Below are 21,071 nucleotides of genomic sequence, written 5' to 3'. Positions count from 1 at the left end.
GAGAAAGAAACAGAGACAGATGGAGAGTCAGAGAGAGGAAAAAGAGAGAGGCAGTAGAACGCACTACGCTTGGCTGGAGATTAGCTTAGTCTGGTGAGGACTGTGAATCTGACAGTGTTAATCTCCTTTCCCATTTTCCGTGTTGTCATGCCCCAGTATGTTTAACTAGGCTTGATAATGAAAAGAACAGCATCCAACTCATTAATTAAATTAGCTCCCCTTATCCTCACATCTGGCCGTGTCTACTCCTCCACACTCCCTCTACTAGGTAGGCGGCTAGGCTACAGCTCTTAGGATTTAATTGACTCTGGACAAGACAGCACACACACCGGTTCACCTTATTTATTTATCTGAACAGAGGCGGCCGCGCTCGGCTGTCATTGGTTATTCTCTAATTCAGTTTTGCCCACAGGTAATGGGGTTATTCAGCGCTGTGGAGAGCTGCAGAGGGGAGGGGTAGGGAGGAGGGAAGGAAGGGAGGGAATTTGCTAGAGCCAGAAACAGGAGAGGATGTTTAGCTGCTCACTAAAAACAAATTGGTACCGGTAAACCAACCATGGGTCATTATAGAATCTATTTTAACCCAACGCATTGACTAGATTTTTTTTAACCCCGCATTGGGTTATGTAATTATATCAAATCAGTTTACACAGTTTAGCAGACGTTATAGCGTGTGCAGCGAAATGCTTGTGTTACTAGTTCCTAACGATGCAGTAAAATGTCAAACAAGTACACAAATAATACATACAAAAATAAGAGATATCAAGAAATGTTGGAATGAATCAAATGAATAACCCAAATAGCACTGTATATAATGCAATCTACACGTATGTACACCGGATGAATTTACACAAGATATACTAAGAATGATATGTACATCAGTAGATGTACTAGAGCAGTGGTTCCCAAACTTTTATAGTTTCATACCCCTTCAAACATTCAACCTCCAGTTACATACCCCTCTAGCACCAGGGTCAGCTCTGTTTTTTTGCTATCATTGTAAGCCTGCCACACACACACTATACGATACATTTATTTTAACATAAGAATGAGTGTGAGTTGTTGTCATAACCCGGCTCATGGGAAGTGACAAAGAGCTTTTATAGGACCAGGGCACAAATAATAATAATCAATAATTTTGCTCTTTATTTAACCATCTTACATATAAAACTTTATTTGTTCATCAAAAATGGTGAATAACTCACCACAGGTTAATGAGAGGGGTGTGCTTGAAAGGATGCACATAACTCTGCAATGCTGGGTTGTATTGGAGAGAGTCTCAGTCTTAAATCATTTTCCACACACAGTCTGTGCCTGTATTTAGTTTTCATGCTAGTGAGAGCCGAGAATCCACTCTCACATAGGTCCGTGATTGCAAAGGGCATCAGTGTCTTAACGGCACAATTTGCCAAGGCAGGATACTCTGGTCTCAGCCCAATCCAGAAATCTGGCAGTGGCTTCTGATTAAATTCACTTTTCACAAAACCATTTGTTTCAATTTCGATGAGGCTCTCTTGTTCAGATATCGGTAAGTGGACTGGAGGAAGGGCATGAAAGGGATAATAAATCCAGTTGTTTGTGTCATCCGTTTCGGGAAAGTACCTGCGTAATTGCTCACCCAACTCACTCAGGTGCTTCGCTATCTCACATTTGACATTGTCCGTAAGCTTGAGTTAATTTGCACACAAAAATCATACAATGATGGAAAGGCTTGTGTGTTGTCCTTGTTAATGCAGAGAGAGAAGAGCTCCAACTTCTTAATCATAGCCTCAATTGTGTCCCGCACATTGAATATAGTTGCGGAGAGTCCCTGTAATCCTAGATTCAGATCATTCAGGCGAGGAAAAACATCACCCAGATAGGCCAGTCGTGAATGAAACTTGTCATCATGCAAGCGGTCAGACAAGTGAAAATTCTGGTCAGCAAAGAAAACTTTAAGCTCGTCTCTCAATTAAAAAAAAACGTGTCAATACTTCGCGCCTTGATAACCAGCGCACTTCTGTATGTTGTAAAAGCGTTACATGGTCACTGCCCATCTCATTGCACAGTGCAGAAAATACACGAGAGTTCAGGGGCCTTGCTTTAACAAAGGTAACCATTTTCACTGTAGTGTCCTAAACGTCTTTCAAGCTGTCAGGCATTCAGGCAGCAAGAGCCTCTCAGTGGATGCTGCAGTGTAACCCAGTGGCGTCGGGAACAACTGCTTACACCCGCGTCACCACTCCACTATGTCTCCCTGTCATGGCTTTTGCGCCATCAGTACAGATACCAACACATCTTGACCACCAAAGACCATTTGATGTCACAAAGTTGTCCAGTACCTTAAAAATATCCTCTCCTGTTGTCCTGGTTTCCATTGGTTTGCAGAAGAGGATGTCTTTCTTAATTGTCCCCCCATAAACGCAATGGACATATAGCAGGAGCTGGGCCTGCCACGTCTGTTGACTCATCCAGCTGTAACGCATAGAATTCAGTGGCTTGTACTGTATGCGAAGCAGTAATTGTTTCGAAACATCTCCTACCATGTCATTGATGCGTCGTGAAACAGTGTTGTTTTTTGAAGGCATTGTCTGTATTGTTGTTTGGGCCTTTTCCCCCAGCATTGTCCCAGCCATATCCGCGGCAGCAGGAGTAATTAAGTCCTTCACAATAGCATGGGGCTTGCCTGTCCTAGCCACTCGGTAGCTCACCATATAAGACTCTTCTAGCCCCTTCTTATTAATGGTATCTGTTGGTTTTATACATGTCTTATTACTCGAAAGTCGTCTTAATTCTCACTCAAAAAACTCCTGTGGCTTATTTTTCAAATTGCCATGTTTTGTTTCTAAATGTCTGCACAAAAGGGAAGGTTTCATTGAGTTGTGAGATAGTACTTTTGCACATATAACACACTGTGGCTGAGGAAAGACACTACTCCCAAATAAGTGAACCCCAAATCAATGTAGTTCTCATCATATTTGCACCTCTTCGATGGTCCAACGTCCCTGTCTGTTATTCGGTGCTTTCCCGGGTAAGGGGGCAGTAGCTCTTTGGCTGCATCAAATTCACAACTGTCAGTGTCCATGCTAGCTGGGCTAACAACAAATATAGAATTACTGATGCTAGCATTGGATGTGCTCGTGGAAGCAGAACAAGTTGCGTCGTCGACAGGTGCAGGTGTAGTACTGCTGGTAGTAGCAGTACTACAGTACCAGTAGAGCTGGTATGTGTCTCTATTTTTTTATTTTTTTTTCAATGTGAATCACATTTCTATTTGGCATTCCCCCGACGGCATTGCGCGTACACCCCAGTTTGGGAATACCTACTCTAATACATGGGACAGCAGCGTTGGCTGTGTGTGTGTTTGCTTAAGTGCCAGCCCCTCGTGGCATGCTTGGACAGCCTCGGGTGTAGGTGCAAGCTGGTGGCGCTGATATTTGGCAGTCTCGGCCACGTACACAGGCTTGCAGTGCGTGGCCTCCAGATTGCGAGCCTGACAAAAACTAGGGCAAAGCAGTTGGCTAGGTACTGCTCTGTTTCAGCTGTCGTGGGCAGCCTAGCTGTTTGGAGAAGGAGATGCTTTCGGTATCCTTGAGTGCCATGCATACAGGTACCTTTGAAATGTTTGATTCCTCTTTAATGTACATTTGATTGGTTTATAAAATAAAGTATTTAAAATGTGTGTGTGTGGATGTGTTTAACTATACTTGTGGGAACCAGAAGTCCCCACAAGATTAGTAAATAAACAAAAATTGGACCAACTGGGAACATTTTGTTGGTCCCCACAAGGTCAAATGCTATTCCTAGGGGGTTTAGGGTTAAGGTTAGAATTAGTGTTAGGGTTAAGAGCTAGGGTTAGTTTTAGGGTTAGGAGCTAGGGTTAGATTTAGGGTTAGGGTTCAGGTTAGGTTTTCTGGTTAGGGTAAATCTACTGAATTGGGACTGAATTGTGTGTTGTACAAGACTGTGTGTGTGTGTATGTATGTATGTGCATGTGTTTGTAAGTACATGGTGTGTGTTTTGTGTGAGTGAGTGTGCATAACCTGGTAGACTGCTAGTGATTGCGGTTCAACAGATGCTGTCTTTCAGTCTCTTGGTCCCGACTCTGATGCACCTGTACTGTCTGTCTTTCAGACGGTAGCCAAGTGAACAGTCCGTGGCTCGAGTAACTGAGGTCCTTAATAATTATCTTTTTGGCCTTCCCTTGATACTGAGTGGTGTAAATGTCCTGGAGGGCAGGCAACATCCCACCACACCACCCTCTGGAGAGTCATGCGGTTGAGGGTGGTGAGGTTATGCATCCCAACAGAATGCTCTCAATGGTGCATCTGTAGAAGTTTGTGAGGGTCTTAGGGGAGGAGGCCGAATTTCTTACACGCCTTCTTCCCCCACGGTGTCAGTGTGGAGAGACCATATCAGGCCTTAAGTGACGTGACCATATCCACTGCGGCCCCGTCAATGACGATAGTCAGCGTGCTCCCTCTTCTGTCTCCTGTAGTCCAGGATCAGCTCCTTCGTTTTGTTGAAGGAGAGGTTATTTTCCTGGCACCACTTCTCCAGGACTCTACCCTCTTCTCGTCGTTGTTGGTAATCAGGCCTACCACTGTTGTGTTGTCAGCAAACTTGATGATTGAGTTGGGTTAACTATAACCCAATAGATGTTTTTAATAACCAATCTATATTATTATATTAATTAGTTTATTTTGTTATTTATCATTCATTAAAAAATATATATTTAGATTAGGAATGATAATATACCTGATTTGTCATGGAATTTCAATGTGATTATTAATATTCAATAGTTGTATTTAATAAGTTTACATTTTAAACACATTACCATTGATACCTCACTCTCACTCATCACCCTCCCTATCCCTAACTCATGGGAAGTAAAAAAAAAAAGTTAGAACAAGACAAATACACTGTTTCAAAAGGTCCAGCAAGTGTCCAGTAAATAAAATGACATTGAACATTACACAGGGCTGTGAGCTGTGTAGCTTGTCCCTGAGCTGGTGGACAAATGTTTATTGGCTCTGCCTGCTGGAGGTAGGCTACTGCTTGTTGGTTCCAACATTAAAAGTAAAAACAAAGAAGGTTTAGCAGGTCTGTTAGAAATGTCTTTGTCATCTGGATGAGGGCATTTCTCTGCTGCACTGACAGTACAGGTGAACTGCATTGTAGAAATGTTCATATTACAGTAATGCCTGTATACTTACAGGTTGTTTTAGGGTCGTATCATTTCCCCATCCATTCTGTATGACGATGGAGGCAGTGTGCCAGGAATCACCTTCAGGGCCACATCGCCAAATGGGTCTATAGGGGAAAACAACATTTCAAACAAATCTCAAATGATGGAAGTGATCAGGAAAACATATCGGATCAGGATATTTGTACAATATGTCAATTTCCATAAGGAATTAATAAAGTATGATGTCAAACGCATAATTATGATAGGCCTAGTATATTCTTCACAGCATCTTACCATTAGAAGGGTTTCAGCATCCCCTGCGAGGTCACTTGCCCTTTTCTCACCCTATGGAAGACAACAACTCACGCCCGATGACACTCCATCACTCATAGTCACAGGTCACCGCTGTATTTGAAAAAAAAACAAAGATTTTTAAACATTAGCTAAGAGTGAAGAGAGAGAGATGAAAGGTCTCTGTCTGTCCTAACCTGTCAGCAATGTCAGCAGTCAGTACAGCAGTCTGGTGATGAAGTTGTTGAGGAATGGGATGAGTTATAGGAGGAAATCTCAAGCACTCAGTACCCTCCTTGGCTACCTGAAGAGCTTTATCAGATGTAAGAAAGAGTCAAGGCAACAAAATCAAATCAGATGTATTTATATAGCCCTTCGTATATCAGCTGAAATCTCAAAGTGCTGTACAGAAACCCAGCCTAAAACCCCAAACAGCAAGCAATGCATGTGAAAGAAGCACGGTGGCTAGGAAAAACTCCCTAGGAAAAACTCCCTAGAAAGGCCAAAAACCTAGGAAGAAACCTAGAGAGGAACCAGGCTATGAGGGGTGGCCAGTCCTCTTCTGGCTGTGCCGGGTGGATATTATAACAGAACATGGTCAAGATGTTGACCACAAAAGAACCAATGCAATAAAAACCAAAGCAATTAATACATTTCAATGCAATAACAACCAATGGAGTGCAATTAATACATTTTAAAACCTATAGACCTATACTGAACAAAAATATAAAAGCAACATACTGAGTACCAGTTCCTATAAGGAAATCAGCCAATTGAAATAAATGAATTAGGCCCTAATCTATGGATTTCACATGACTGGGCAGGGGCGCAGTCATGAGCCCACTGGGTAGCCAGACCCAGACAATCAGAATGAGTTTTTCCCCACAAAAGGGCTTTATTACAGACAGAAATACTCTTCAGTTTCATCAGCTGTCCAGGTGGCTGGTCTCAGACGATCCCACAGGTGAAGAAGCCGGATGTGGAGGTCCTGGGCTGGCGTGGTTACACGTGGTGTGCGGTTGTGAGGCCGGTTGGGCATACTACCAAATTCTCTAAAACGATGTCGGAGGCAGCTTATGGTAGAGAAATTAACATTCAACATTCGAATGGAACATTTCTGGGATCTTTTATTTCAGCTCCAGAAACATGGGACCAATCATTTACATGTTGTGTTTATATTTTTACACAGTATAGCTAGCTAGCTGGTTTCTGAGCTAGACTCACCTTGGCAGTAATTATTTTAAATCGGGAACAGATTTTTGTCACGTTCGTTGGAATGATCAGACCAAGGCGCAGCGTGAGCAGCGTTCCACATATTTATTATAATGTGAAACTAAGCAAAATACAAAAACAATAAAGAATAAACGAAACGTGACTACAGAGGTGCTACATACACTTACTCAAAATACAATATCCCATCACCCACAGGTGGAAAACATGCTACTTAGGTATGATCCCCAATTAGAGACACCGATTACCAGCTGCCTCTAATTGGGAATCATACACAATCACCAACATAGAAAAACAAACCTAGAACCCCACATAGAAATAATAAACTAGACTAACCCCCCAGTCACGCCCTGACCTACTCCACCATAGAAATAAAAGCTTTCTATGGTCAGGACGTGACAATTTTCCAATCTGTTGTCCTGCACACAGTAAGTGGCTGTAACAATAAAACAATAACAGGTTATAAAGACAACATAGGCCAATTTCATAAAAAAATTGTGACAAGAGTGCAGCTATGAGATATAAAGTAGGGAGATTTTAATGTTAGCTAAGCATGCTATCTTGCTAAATGTTGTATTGATTTGGCTAGCTGTATAGCAATTACTGTGAAGTCACCAAAATTATATGAAATAACAATTGAGGTGTCTAACAAAAAATTTGCTCATTTAAATTACAATAGATAAAGGTTAACATACCTATTTTCGCTGTCTAGTGGCACAACAAGTGCCAATGGGTTTTGCACAGATTTGATGTCACCCAGCGTCCGTTCGTTGGGTTTTTATTACAAATGTACCTTGTACCCAACCCGTTGTCACTACGAAAACAACCCAGCATTTGGAAAATAATCCAACAAAATGACCCTACAGCCATAAATCTATTGGGTTGTGAAAATAACTCAACGTTTCTTGCTGTGCGGTAATGGGATTCAGCTGCTAGTGTCATGTATTTTGAAACATTTTCCTTCTGGTAATTTAAAATGGGTGTATCTAGCTTTTTAGAATAAATGACAGAGCTGTCAGAAAACGTGTGGCGGGACAGAATTTGCCCCAGTACTTTTCAATCTTGCTGGTGCCGCCACACCACTGTCACGTGTGCTCCCTCTCTGGCTTCTAGGTCACCAGGCTGCTCGTTAGGGTGCACACCTTTTAAGCGCATAATGACACTAACCTGGACTCCATCACCTCCTTGATTACCTGCCCTTTATATGTCACTCCCTTTGCTTTCTTCCCTAGTCGTCATTGTACCTGTTTCATGTCGGTTTGCTGTTTGTGTATCTTGTTTTGTTCATTTATTTATTAATTAAATGTATTCACTCCCTGACTTGCTTTCCGACTCTCAGCATACATCGTTACAAGCACTTTGAAAGCAGCAGCACCAAACGCGTTTACCATTTATTAGTTCATGTCATAGAAAAACGTCTTGCAACAGAAAAGAAAGCTACAAGCCTCCCGACTGAGTTGCGGTCTAAGTCACTGCATCGCAGTGCTGAGGCGCCACTACAGCCTCTGATTTGATCCCAGACTGTGTCACAGCCGGCCGTGGCCGGGAATCCGTGACTACTGAGTCCGTTGACTACTTGTCAGTCACTTGTCAGTCACAAGATAGGTTTCCTTTCAATTGGCGACTGATTTTCATGCTACTATTCTAAAATCCGCATTAAAACAATATGCACATTTTCCAAATATGTGTTTCCATCAAATTGACTTGTGGCGGATAAAAGGCTGTGGCTTGTTGCGTTATATAGCGAATATTCCCACTCTGTTATTGCATGTGCACCTTAGCCAATAGCTAGCAGATACAGTCTAGGCTAGTCTACATGATGAGATTATTATTGACAAAAGAGCAAGATTAGAATTATTTGTCAAACGGCAGTGAAGCATCGATCATCATGTCATCAGAATAAGACCCTCAATATTTATTGGAAAGGAGCATCAAGCTGTGATGTGCATATTTATTTAACTTATTTCAACTGTATCCTAATAAATTGCATGCTTTCCTGACGAGTTGAAGTGGGAAGAACACACACGTCATCGCGTGACTGCCATGTTTACTTTGATATAATGGTTATTAAATCAATATTTTGCACATAAAAGCGTTTCCACCGACATTTCTTGCATAATCCCTCCTTGTCTGGCATATTTGGTTTTGTCGACATTTGGAAAGTTTACTCCAAAAAATTTCTGTTTCTATCAGGCCTGTCATTACATGTTTTATCATGTACTTTACTTGCATAAAAAGGTTAATGTCAAACAGGTTATAAAGATCCTATGAAATTACGGACAACAGTTTACAGTACGGAACCTTCATAAGAATCAACAGTGGCCTCCTATAGGATATATCCTCATACAGGCACTGACATCAACCACTGTGAGCTACTGACATCAACCACTGTGAGCTACTGACACCAACCACTGTGACCTACTGACATCAACCACTGTGAGCTACTGACATCAACCACTGTGAGCTACTGACACCAACCACTGTGACCTACTGACACCAACCACTGTGACCTACTGACATCAACCACTGGGAGCTACTGACATCAACCACTGGGAGCTACTGACATCAACCACTGGGAGCTACTGACATCAACCACTGTGAGCTACTGACATCAACCACTGGGAGCTACTGACATCAACCACTGACATCAACCACTGTGAGCTACTGACATCAACCACTGTGAGATACTGACATCAACCACTGTGAGCTACTGACATCAACCACTGTGAGCTACTGACATCAACCACTGACATCAACCACTGTGAGCTACTGACATCAACCACTGTGAGCTACTGACATCAACCACTGTGAGCTACTGACATCAACCACTGTGAGCTACTGACATCAACCACTGACATCAACCACTGTGAGCTACTGACATCAACCACTGGGAGCTACTGACATCAACCACTGGGAGCTACTGACATCAACCACTGGGAGCTACTGACATCAACCACTGTGAGATACTGACATCAACCACTGTGAGCTACTGACATCAACCACTGTGAGCTACTGACATCAACCACTGACATCAACCACTGTGAGCTACTGACATCAACCACTGTGAGCTACTGACATCAACCACTGTGAGCTACTGACATCAACCACTGTGAGCTACTGACATCAACCACTGACATCAACCACTGTGAGCTACTGACATCAACCACTGGGAGCTACTGACATCAACCACTGGGAGCTACTGACATCAACCACTGTGAGCTACTGACATCAACCACTGTGAGCTACTGACATCAACCACTGTGAGCTACTGACATCAACCACTGTGAGCTACTGACATCAACCACTGACATCAACCACTGTGAGCTACTGACATCAACCACTGTGAGATACTGACATCAACCACTGTGAGCTACTGACATCAACCACTGTGAGCTACTGACATCAACCACTGACATCAACCACTGTGAGCTACTGACATCAACCACTGGGAGCTACTGACATCAACCACTGTGAGCTACTGACATCAACCACTGTGAGCTACTGACATCAACCACTGACATCAACCACTGTGAGCTACTGACATCAACCATTGGGAGCTACTGACATCAACCACTGGGAGCTACTGACATCAACCACTGGGAGCTACTGACATCAACCACTGTGAGATACTGACATCAACCACTGTGAGATACTGACATCAACCACTGTGAGCTACTGACATCAACCACTGTGAGCTACTGACATCAACCACTGACATCAACCACTGTGAGCTACTGACATCAACCACTGTGAGCTACTGACATCAACCACTGTGAGCTACTGACATCAACCACTGTGAGCTACTGACATCAACCACTGTGAGCTACTGACATCAACCACTGACATCAACCACTGTGAGCTACTGACATCAACCACTGGGAGCTACTGACATCAACCACTGGGAGCTACTGACATCAACCACTGGGAGCTACTGACATCAACCACTGTGAGCTACTGACATCAACCACTGTGAGCTACTGACATCAACCACTGTGAGCTACTGACATCAACCACTGACATCAACCACTGTGAGCTACTGACATCAACCACTGTGAGCTACTGACATCAACCACTGTGAGCTACTGACATCAACCACTGTGAGCTACTGACATCAACCACTGTGAGCTGTCTCTTCTTAGCTTAGTCTTACATGAATTGAAACAGAAGCCTTTTTTTGTGTTATGTAATAAGCTTATGTGACATTATATGATAGAGAGCATAGTTTAAGCATGACTGCTATAGAGACTGGAATGAAAGAATAAAAAAGCTAATACATATTGTAAGTCACATTCCATAAAAGAGTAAACATTTAAAGATAGACCGGTCAATTTGATGGACAAACCCCCATGACAATTCCATCCAGTGATTTAGCAGAGGATCTTCATCACAGTGTATCTTCCAGTAAATGGAGTGTAAGTGGTTTTACTAAGCAGGAACCAGATAACATGTCAGTGGGTTGAGTGGCTGTCTGGAACCCCTGGTGGAAGAGGGCTCTCTCTAGCCATTAACACACACTTCCCATGTTCCAATGTCACAGTGACTGAGCCATAGTGGGCCAGCCTAACTATTGACACATAAAGGGAAGGAAGTCAGAGGAGCAGCAGACTAGCAGCTCCCCATCGTTAGTCCTAATCCTCATCATATCTTACAATTGACTTAGCCCTGCACAGTACACGCTCCCCAGATGTCACCCTGACATACTGCACGAATGATAAGTGACTGAATGAATTCTGTTGACGGAGCTTTATTGACTGTCTGACTCAGAGGCTTGACTGACTGCAGCATTGTTGTGGCTTTTTGAGTATCTGGGACATGGGGAGCAAGTACATCCTCACCTGCTGAGAACACTAAGTCTTGGCTGTGTTTAACAGCCCTTCTGCTACCGCTGGTTCACAGAGGCAGTGTTCACGCAGAGACAAAATCACTAAAGTATTGATGAGCTGCATAAGACAGGTGCTGCTGTATTGGTCTGACTCCATGTGAGACTGTTAGCCCGATCTGTATCAATTACTGGATGGATGGGGGAAATGGAGGGTATGCAGCAACTTGACAAGAGTGCCCATGTCTTAAATGAAGAAAAGGTGTTGCTCCTCCTGTTTGTTATGGTATTTCATTAATCAAATATTGAATCAATTTATTATCGTGGAGTAAGTTGAGTTGAATCCGCTGAGGTAGTATCTGTTGTAGTTCAAATTAGGCTGAAGATGTCACATGAGATGACGCTGGAGAAACGAAGCAGGTATGGGGAGTAAAACATTTAATAAAGATGGACATAAAACGAGACAGGAACAGCGTCAGCGAACTAATACTAAAGACAAAAACAATACAATGCAGCAGTGGGGAACAGAGCTGGGGAACTGACAAATATAGGGGAGGAAATGAACAGGTGATAAGTGAGTCCAGGTGAGTCCAATAACGCTGATGCGCGTGACGAGGGAAGGCAGGTGTGCGTAATGCAGGGCATCCTGGCGCCCTCAAGCGCCAGGGGGAGGGAAGAGCGGGAGCAGACGTGACAGAAGAATCACCATTGCTAAGATCTCACGTGTTGATCATTACGGTAATTGCACAGGAGGTGATCTCTGGAAGTTTTACGCTGATGTTAATGAATCTCCGAGGCAGGTTCACATGTGCTTTTTTGTGGTTACTTTGTCTTTGATAGGTCCAGTGTGTGACGTATGAAGCTTAAGAAGGTGCATAGCGTCTTTGTACTGCCTGATATCAGTAGGAGGGTTCTAACTTTCATTTATCTTCCCAAAAGGTTAGCTTTGTCCCAGGGCTCACTCCCCCAGTATGCTAGCTCTATTATATAGACACAAAGGTGTGTGTGTGTGCATTTATCAGCTAAAACATGACACCCACCCTGTATTTAAAAGCATGTTGTCTCAACACAAACAGCTAAGATGATGTAACATAGGGTCTAAGCTTCAACATACTCTATATGAAGATGAAAAAAATCAGAGTTTACGCATTTTTTTATAATTGACATTAAAGGTTCAAACATGACATTGGTTTTATTAAAAAAACATTAGAATCTAAAACAAAATCACAACCCTGTTTGTGAGCTTTCAAATGATATTAAACTCAACCATTTATATTTTTCAGTGATGAAGACATGGATGACTCAGGGTAGGGTGGGATATGCAAAATGCACCTCTATCTCCTAAATGGCATTCAGGTCCAAAAACTTTCTGACCACTTCTACCATGGGCAAACAACCCACTTGTAATGTATATGTTGTTGTGTGTGGTGGAGTACAGTTAGAAGGACCCTCCTTTAAATCTAGCCAATTGTCTCTGTCTTCCCGGGCCTTCACATTGTCTAACCTCAGACAGGTCCTGTCTTATCCAATCAGGCTGGTCCGGTGCAGGGAGCCAGCAAGCTTTCCATTCCACTCAGACTGCCTTTACATCAAGCCGTCCTCCCTGCCCAGCCCTCACCACCAAGATCTTTATATAAGCTTCCATTTGAATTCTCAACTGGGCCCATCACCACTTTGCTCTCTGGCCCTCCCCCCTCTCTACTGCCAATTCTTTGTCTCAGCCAACTCTTCTCTCCAGTCATTACCATGGGAACCAAACGTGTGCTGTCTTTTTATGTGACAGTGTCTAATCATTTGGTAGAAATGTATTATTATTTGCAGTATCCTATAAATGTTATAATGGAAATGTCATGTTTCAGTATAATGAAATTAGGTGTTATTGTCAGCTGAAATTGCTGGGCGACAGATTTTTTACATTTTTTTATTTAACCTTTGTTTAACTAGGCAAGTCAGTTAAGAACAAATTCTTATTTACAATGGCGACCTACCGAGGAACAGTGGGTTAACTGCCTTGTTCAGGGGCAGAACGACAGATTTTTACCTTCAGCTCGGGGAATTCGGTCCAGCAACCTTTCAATGGATATTTCAGGCCACTTTCCTCCCGCTCTTATGTTTCCTGTTTTTGTATATTATTGTGAACTCATACTCTGTGTTATACCCTGGCTCAGTCTTTTCCACCAATTAAAAGCCATTTGTGGGAGCTGGGGTAATCTGTGCCCGGAGCTGATAATGGTACATGCAGCTCTGTCTGTGTCTGTGTGTGTGTGTGTGTGTGTGTGTGTGTGTGTGTCTCTGTGTGTGTGTGTGTGTGCGTGTGTTGTGTGTGTGTGTGTGTGTCTCTCTGTGTGTGTGTGTGTGTGTGTGTGTGTGTGCGTGTTGTGTGTATGCAATGTGTCAGACGTAGGCTACTGTATATCAATGATGTACATAGCTTTCCCAAATGATTTAAACACACCAGTACATCAATCTCACTAGTCCTAACGGCAGGCCATTCATATTTCTCATGTTTAATTTCCTGTTTTCTGAAAGTCATTAATATCAATGCATGTCCGTATTTCATTAGGCGTGGAGCGGGCATGTTGACGTGCTGTTTGACCACTGATAGCCTTGGCGTGTCTGTCGTGAACATCCATCAGAGAGAGATCAGCCTCTCTCCTAGTCTCTACTGACACCCTCATCACATCTGTAAATACTCATCTAACTGATGCACAGGTTGCTGTGGAATTAATGAGGCTGCTTCATGTGCTGATGCATGGGAAAGTGGGTCTACTCTTTAAATTGCTTTCCTTTATTGCATCTCCTCTCTCCCTCTCCCCAGAAATCATATTAGCCAAACCAATCTCATTTAAAACATGCCCTTTCTTAATTTACCCCTGATGCTTGTTTTCTGCTGGCCGTGCTGCTGGAGTTTGCATGTCGGATGGATAGATGAGAGAGAGAGCGGGTGGAAATGGAGAGAAAAGAGAAGCATCGAGAGAAGTGCACTGCCTGAGAGAGACCACAAACACCATTGTAAATACAACCTATATTTATGCTTATTTATTTTCCATTTTGTATTTTAACTATTTGCATATTGTTACGACACTGTATATAGACATAATATGACATTTGAAATGTCTTTATTCATTTGGAACTTCTGTGAGTGTAATGTTTACTGTTGTTTATTTCACTTTTGTTTATTATCTATATCACTTGCTTTGGAAATATAATCATGTGTTTCCCATGCCAATAAAGCCCCTTAAATTGAAAACTGAATTGAGAGAGAGAGAGAGAGAGAGAGTCGGTCGTATGGGCTTATTATCTGTTGTGCCTCGTTCATCTGAAACTGAAGTTTGATGTTCAATATCTGAACCCTATAGATGCGGGCTGTCGATTTGTTTATGAACTAATTGTCTTCCCGTGTGTCTTCAGGATGGAGTCATTACAGAGTGGAGCTCCACACAGTTTGAGAAGGAACACAGAGATGTGTCTCAAATGGCACCCTATTCCCTACATAGGTCACGACTTTTGACCATAGCCTTATGGGTCCTGGTCAAAATGTGCGCACTCAATAGGTAATAGGGTGCCATTTGGGAAGCCCATACAGAGAGCTAACACCTCAGCCACCTCGGCAGTGGCGTCGGCTGCAGCTGGCCTTTATCTGGGTTCGTCAGGAGCTCCACACTGAACACAGCCCAGTTATTACTGCTAGCTGCAACTGCCTGATAAGATCAAAGGAGAAGCCGGTCCGAGTCGGGAGATGTGTGCCGCCCTCTCTCCCTTTGGTCCGAGCGCGGTTTGTCACGTCATTATCCACCGTAATGTCTGAACTTTCTCGTGCGTTAGAAGTCCTTTGCGGTTTTCAGGGGTGCAACGAGGACAATCTGCTCCTCGATTTTTGTTATATATATTATTTTTTATCTGAGAAATTCTCCCTGCTACCAGCTTCTTCCCAGTGTACAGTGATTTTTCAATCTTTTTTTAAATTCCGTTTTACCTTGTAACAATTTCCCTCAATGTCGTTCTATTGTATCTCTTCTTTACTCTTTTTCATTTTTTATTTAAAGACACTGATTAATTTGTGTAACAGCAGGGCAATTTGTCATGATGGAAAAACGTAGGGAGAGCCGCTTAGACACATCAGTGCAATTTCCTTTGACAAGGCAGAGAATAAAATAAAATAAAATAGACATGCATTAGAATGGAGAACAAGAGCAGGTTAGAGTAACCTATCCAGCCTCCCAGCCTTATCCATGGGTAACAGCACAGATCAAAATGAGAGTGGGCAGCTCTGGTCTGAATACTCTTTAAAGCGACAATCAGCAGTAGAAACAATAACGAAGCATAATCTCCGCCCCTGTTTCGGTAAAAAGCTGAGGGTAGGGCTGGAGAAATGTAACCACTCTCAAATTCATAGACAGAGCTATGGATATCAATATGATCATTTTAACCATGTTTTGAGGTTATGTAATGTTTGTTTACATTTACTTTGTTTACAAACATTGGAGTTAACCAATGTTATATTTTGGGTTCTGATGGATGAGTTATATTCTTCAAGAATCAATGGGTACATGTGGCGGCTGGTAGGCTAGTGGTTAGAGCATTGGACTAGTAACCGAAAGGTTGCAAGATTGAATCCTTGAGCCGACAAGGTAAAAATCTGTCCTTCTGCTCCTGAACAAGGAAGTTAACCCACTGTTCCTAGGCTGTCACTGAAAATAAGAATTTGTTCTTAACTGACTTGCCTAGTTAAATAAAGGTAAACAAATATATATTATTCATTAATGAGTCCAAAAATTGATATAGCAACTTCTGATTGCTCCTTTAAAACCACAGGTGTGGAGGAATTTACATAATAGACTGCACCTGTTTCTACCTTTGGAAGTCAACATGGACACAGGTTATTCAATTCCTGTTGTATTGGGTTTAAGTAGTGTTCCTGGCTTGTTTTGAACTGCTTATTATAGTTCCGCAATGTGTTCCTTGAAATTTCATTCAAAGTTCATCCAACGTCTTTATTGTTTTAAACAGCCGACATGCCATCTGTTTGTGTTAAATTTGTTTGCTGCAAATCCCATTTTCTCGTAGCCTAGCAAACAGTAGACTGTGAGGCTTGGCTTTATTCAGAGCCAATTCTCCTGTGGTGAACTGTGAACTCTTTCTGTATGTAAGACTTTGGGAACTCTTGTTCAATACCCATGGTATGGAATCTGTATCTGGATCAGAATGGACCTGGATCAATCTATGTACAATGCAGTACATACACATAGCCAAGGATGCTAGACCAGTGACATCACATTAAAGACATGTCACCCTATTTCCTATATAGTGCACTACTTTTGACCAGGGCCATTTAGGATGCACACATAGTAATCAGGCCTATTAATGCTGTTGTCTGACCTCTGACCTCTCTCTCTCCAGGGTGAAGTTGAAGGATGGCGTGGCGTTCCTGGGGGCGCGGGCCAGTAACCCAGTCCTGTGGACGGTGAGTCAGGACGTGAGGAGCGAGGGGCACAGGGTCGTCACTCTCCACTGTCACCGCAATGAGAACACCTTCGGTCAGAGGTCAGTGGCGCCTGGTTCTTGTCAGATTAATACCTATTAATTGAGATTAGACATTCCGTAATAGCATGGATTGTTGGTGGGAACAGGAGTTTTTCCTGGTCAGGCCATGTGGTCCGGAAAAACTCAGGGCCCTAATTATGTCTTATGGGCTAAGCAAATGTCCTGGTATGCTGCTAACTCTGCAGGCTCAGCAATTATGTTCATGAATAACAATGCTGTTGTTACAGCCCCACAGCCCCTCCCCCCCGAAGGGACCACTCATTAATGATAACAATTTCACTACTGAGCCACTGAACTTCAGAGCTAAACTTTAGTGCACTTGGCTCCCTTTGGACTCAATTTCCATTTATACAGTGGGGCTCTTTCCGAAACAACTCAGCTTGAGTGTCTTACTCAAGGGCCCAACGTGTGGGACTGGAAGAAGCACGGGACTGTTTGATGATAGAACAAAGAATACTACTACGACAGGCTGTTTTTAATCAGGCTGTGAGGGTTGAAACGGTTGATCTTAGCCAATCAGATGTATTTGTTATGCAGTTTCTGCTTGGTTTACTCTAAAGGCATTTGATCTAATCTCAATTAAACCATGAACAGGGATGTGTTACCTCTAAGACCCTGAATAGAGCCAAACTCTAATCCACCAGTCCAACGTCTAATGCTCTAACTGTTACTCCACACACAGGCCATCATGTCCATCTCTCTGACACCTCATCCACACTTATGTGTCTCGTATTACCATCCCTCTCCCCTGCACTCTTAGAACAAATGGTTCCAAAAGGCCTCTTTGGCTGTCCCCATAGAAGAACCCTTTTTGGATCCAGATAGAACCATTTTTGGTTCCAGGTAGAACTCTTTTGGGTTCCATGTAGAACCCTCTGTGGAGAGGTTTCTACATGCAATCCAAAAGGGTTCTACATGGAACCAAAAGGGTTCTACTTGGAACCAAAAAGGGGTCTTCAAAGTGTTATCCTATGGGGACAGCTAAAGAACCCTTTTCGGTTCTAGATAGCACCTTTTTTTCTAAGAGTGTACAATTCAAAGCAAAGCTTTCTTGTGCTCGAGGAGAGGAAACATATGAACATCAACAAAGCTTGGCTCCTTGCCTGTGGACCTCTGTACAAGTTATATTCAAATACAATTAGATTATTAGATAGTTTTTCACTCTCCTCATTGAAAGCGCATTGTGCAGGGAGATGTCTAAAGAAGATATATATTATTTTGTTGTTTTTACTGTGCTTCTAAATTGAATTTCCTGTCGAGCGACATAAGTTATTCGGTTTGGGCACTGCAAATTACTCTTAACTTGCATCGAATGGGTAAGGAAATGTTTAGACCTAAAGCACATCTCTGTTAGACTTCGTATAACTATTACGGTTTCCATAGTTCTCCCAAGAGAAGGTTGTTGTTTATAACAGCCTGCCTGAAACCACACACAGTAATGTAGCTAGTTATAAGCATATATGTTCCTGATCCGCATGACCCTTCCTCTTTGAGTGCTTGAGGACACAGAAAGGTCACCCTTCGTCCATAACCCTCTATCATCAGCGGTGACATTCAAACTGGTACAGCCAAGGTATAGCCAGGGCCCCAGAATTCATCAGGTAACCTGTACCCCTAAAATGAGGTAATTTACCTAGGCAAAGCAGAGATCATTAAAATACCATGATTTATAAATTAGCCGCTGTGTAACAGGAAGTACTGTACTGTATGTGATGCAGGTTCCCAGGGGGGACACAGTCTCTCTAACGAGTTGCTGTATTTCAGGTCTAATTTCTGTATTTTCTCCCACGTTGACGCTAATGAGATCCCTAAGAAATCACCGCTTTTTCTTACTTGTGCTGTAGATGACCAGATTTCTCTGCTACCGTACTCCCATGGTTTGTGTTAGTGTTTTTGTTTTACTATACTTGTGAGGACCAGAAGTCCTCACAAGTAAAGTTAACCAAAGAGAATTGGGACACGTGAGAACAGTTGGCCGGTCCTAAAAATGTTTTTTTTTTTTTAATTTTAGGCATAGGGATTAGGTTTAGGGGTTAGGTTTAGGGGTTTGGGGTTAAGGTTAGGATTAGGCTTAGGGTTAGGGTCAAGGGAAAATAGGATTTTTAATGGGAATCAATTGTTGGTCACCCAAACGTGTAATACACAGAGGTGTGTGTGTGTGTGTGGTGTGTGTGTGTGTGTGTGTGTGTGTGTGTGTGTGTGTGTGTGTGTGTGAAAGAAAAAGGACAGAAATAGAAAAAAGGGAAATGAGGAGAGAAAATTAGAAATTAAAAAGAGTAGGCCTAATCCACCTTTCAGGACCATGGACAGTGTACCAAACGTTTACTACTTTATCATAAACGGACATGTTTATGGAGCGATAAACATTGACATATGACAGACAGATAATGAAAGACATCATAAAATGAAACCATGTCAGGAGGCAGATTAAAAGAGGAACAACCAATGTACACTATATATACAAACGTATGTGGACACCCCTTCAAATTAGTGGATTCGGCAATTTCAGCCATACCTGTTGCTGACAGGTGTCTAAAATTTAGCACACAGCCATGCAATCTCCATAGACAAACATTGGCAGTAGAATGGCCTTACTGAAGAGCTCAGTGAAGAGCTCACCTTTCCAACAAGTCAGTTTGTCAAATTTCTGCCCTGCTAGAGCCGCCCCGTCAATTGTAAGTGGTGTTATTGTGAAATGGAAACTGTAGGGGCAACAACTGCTCAGCCGCAAAGTTGTAGGCCACACAAACTCACAGAATGGGACCGCCGAGTCCTGAAGCGCTTAGCGTGGAAAAATTGTTTGTCCTCAATTGCAGCACAATGTTTTTCATGGTTCGGGCTAGGCTCCTTAGTTCCAGTGAACAGAAATCTTAACGCTACAGCATACAATGACATTCTAGACGGTTCTGTGCTACCAACTTTGTGGCAACAGTTTGGGGAAGGTCCTCTCCTGTTTGAGCATGACAATGCCCCTGTGTACAAAGCGAGGTCCATACAGAAATGGTTTGTCGGGATCGGTTTGGAAGATCTTGACTGGTCTGCACAAAGTCCTGACCTCAACCCCATTGAACACCTTTGGGATGAATTGGAATGCCAATTGTTAGCCAGGGCTAATCGCCCATGATCATTGCCTGACCTCACTAATGCTCTTGTGGCTGAATGGAAGAAAGTCCGCGCAGCAATGTTCCAACATCTAGTGGAAAGCCTTCCCAGAAGAGTGGAGGCTGTTATAGCATCAAAGGGGGGACCAACTCCATATTAATGCCCATGATATTGGAATGAGATGTTTGATGAGCAGGTGTCCACATACTTTTACGTGTGCTGTAGAGATTTCCACCATGAACTTTAAAGTCACCATGTTTCTCTGTCTCTATCAGCGGAGATTAGTTTACTATCACAGAGGAGAAAAAGATCCAGAACATTCCAGTCTTTTTCTACTGCAAATTTCCTTTTTCGCTCAGTCTCTCTGTGGTCCCCAAAACGCTCCTTTCCCCTGTCATTTTGTTTCTATATTTTCCTGCATCACTCTTTCTTTTTTCCCTAAAAGTCTCTCTCTCATCCACCTTCTCTTGTTCTCTCATTTTTCTCTCTTTTTCTCCTATTCTATTTCATTCTTCTCTGTGGTGTTTTTTCATATTCCTCTTGAACTGTGTGTGAAATGAAAGGATCAGTTCCTCCAGGTGGAAGCTGCTGTGCCACACACAATACTTCACGCAATCCTCCACCAATCACAGGCCTTCGCCTGCAGACCACCCTGCACCCTGTACCCTCATCACACAACCAGTCAAACCACAAAGAGCGTCGAAGGAAAATATAGTTATTTCAGGAATATATAAATGTTAAAGAGTGTGTAAGCCTACAGATGTACAGCTCCCTTCTCCTACTAAAATGACATAATTTGCAGATGATTAGATCCTTATAACCAATTGATTCTTAGAAGTGAAGTACATTTAAGTGTAAGAATGTCCAACGGATTTTTCCACGATGTGCGATTGATTATTATATCTGTGTTTCGTTAAG

The 21,071-nt window shown here is 42.6% G+C and overlaps 1 protein-coding gene across 1 annotated transcript in view; it reads left to right on the top strand.

Moving 5' to 3' along the window:
• LOC115204021 (transmembrane protein 132D-like) overlaps nt 1-21,071 on the top strand; it is a 188,308-nt gene that overhangs the window by 52,479 nt on the left and 114,758 nt on the right. The window contains exon 3 of the mRNA XM_029769235.1: nt 16,908-17,051. Within this exon, the coding sequence (XP_029625095.1) occupies nt 16,908-17,051 (144 nt within the window). The remainder of the gene's footprint in view (nt 1-16,907; nt 17,052-21,071) is intronic.

This window comes from Salmo trutta, chromosome 12, assembly GCF_901001165.1.
Source record: "Salmo trutta chromosome 12, fSalTru1.1, whole genome shotgun sequence".
Taxonomy (NCBI): Eukaryota; Metazoa; Chordata; class Actinopteri; order Salmoniformes; family Salmonidae; genus Salmo; species Salmo trutta.
This window is presented reverse-complemented; position numbering and strand designations above follow the sequence as displayed.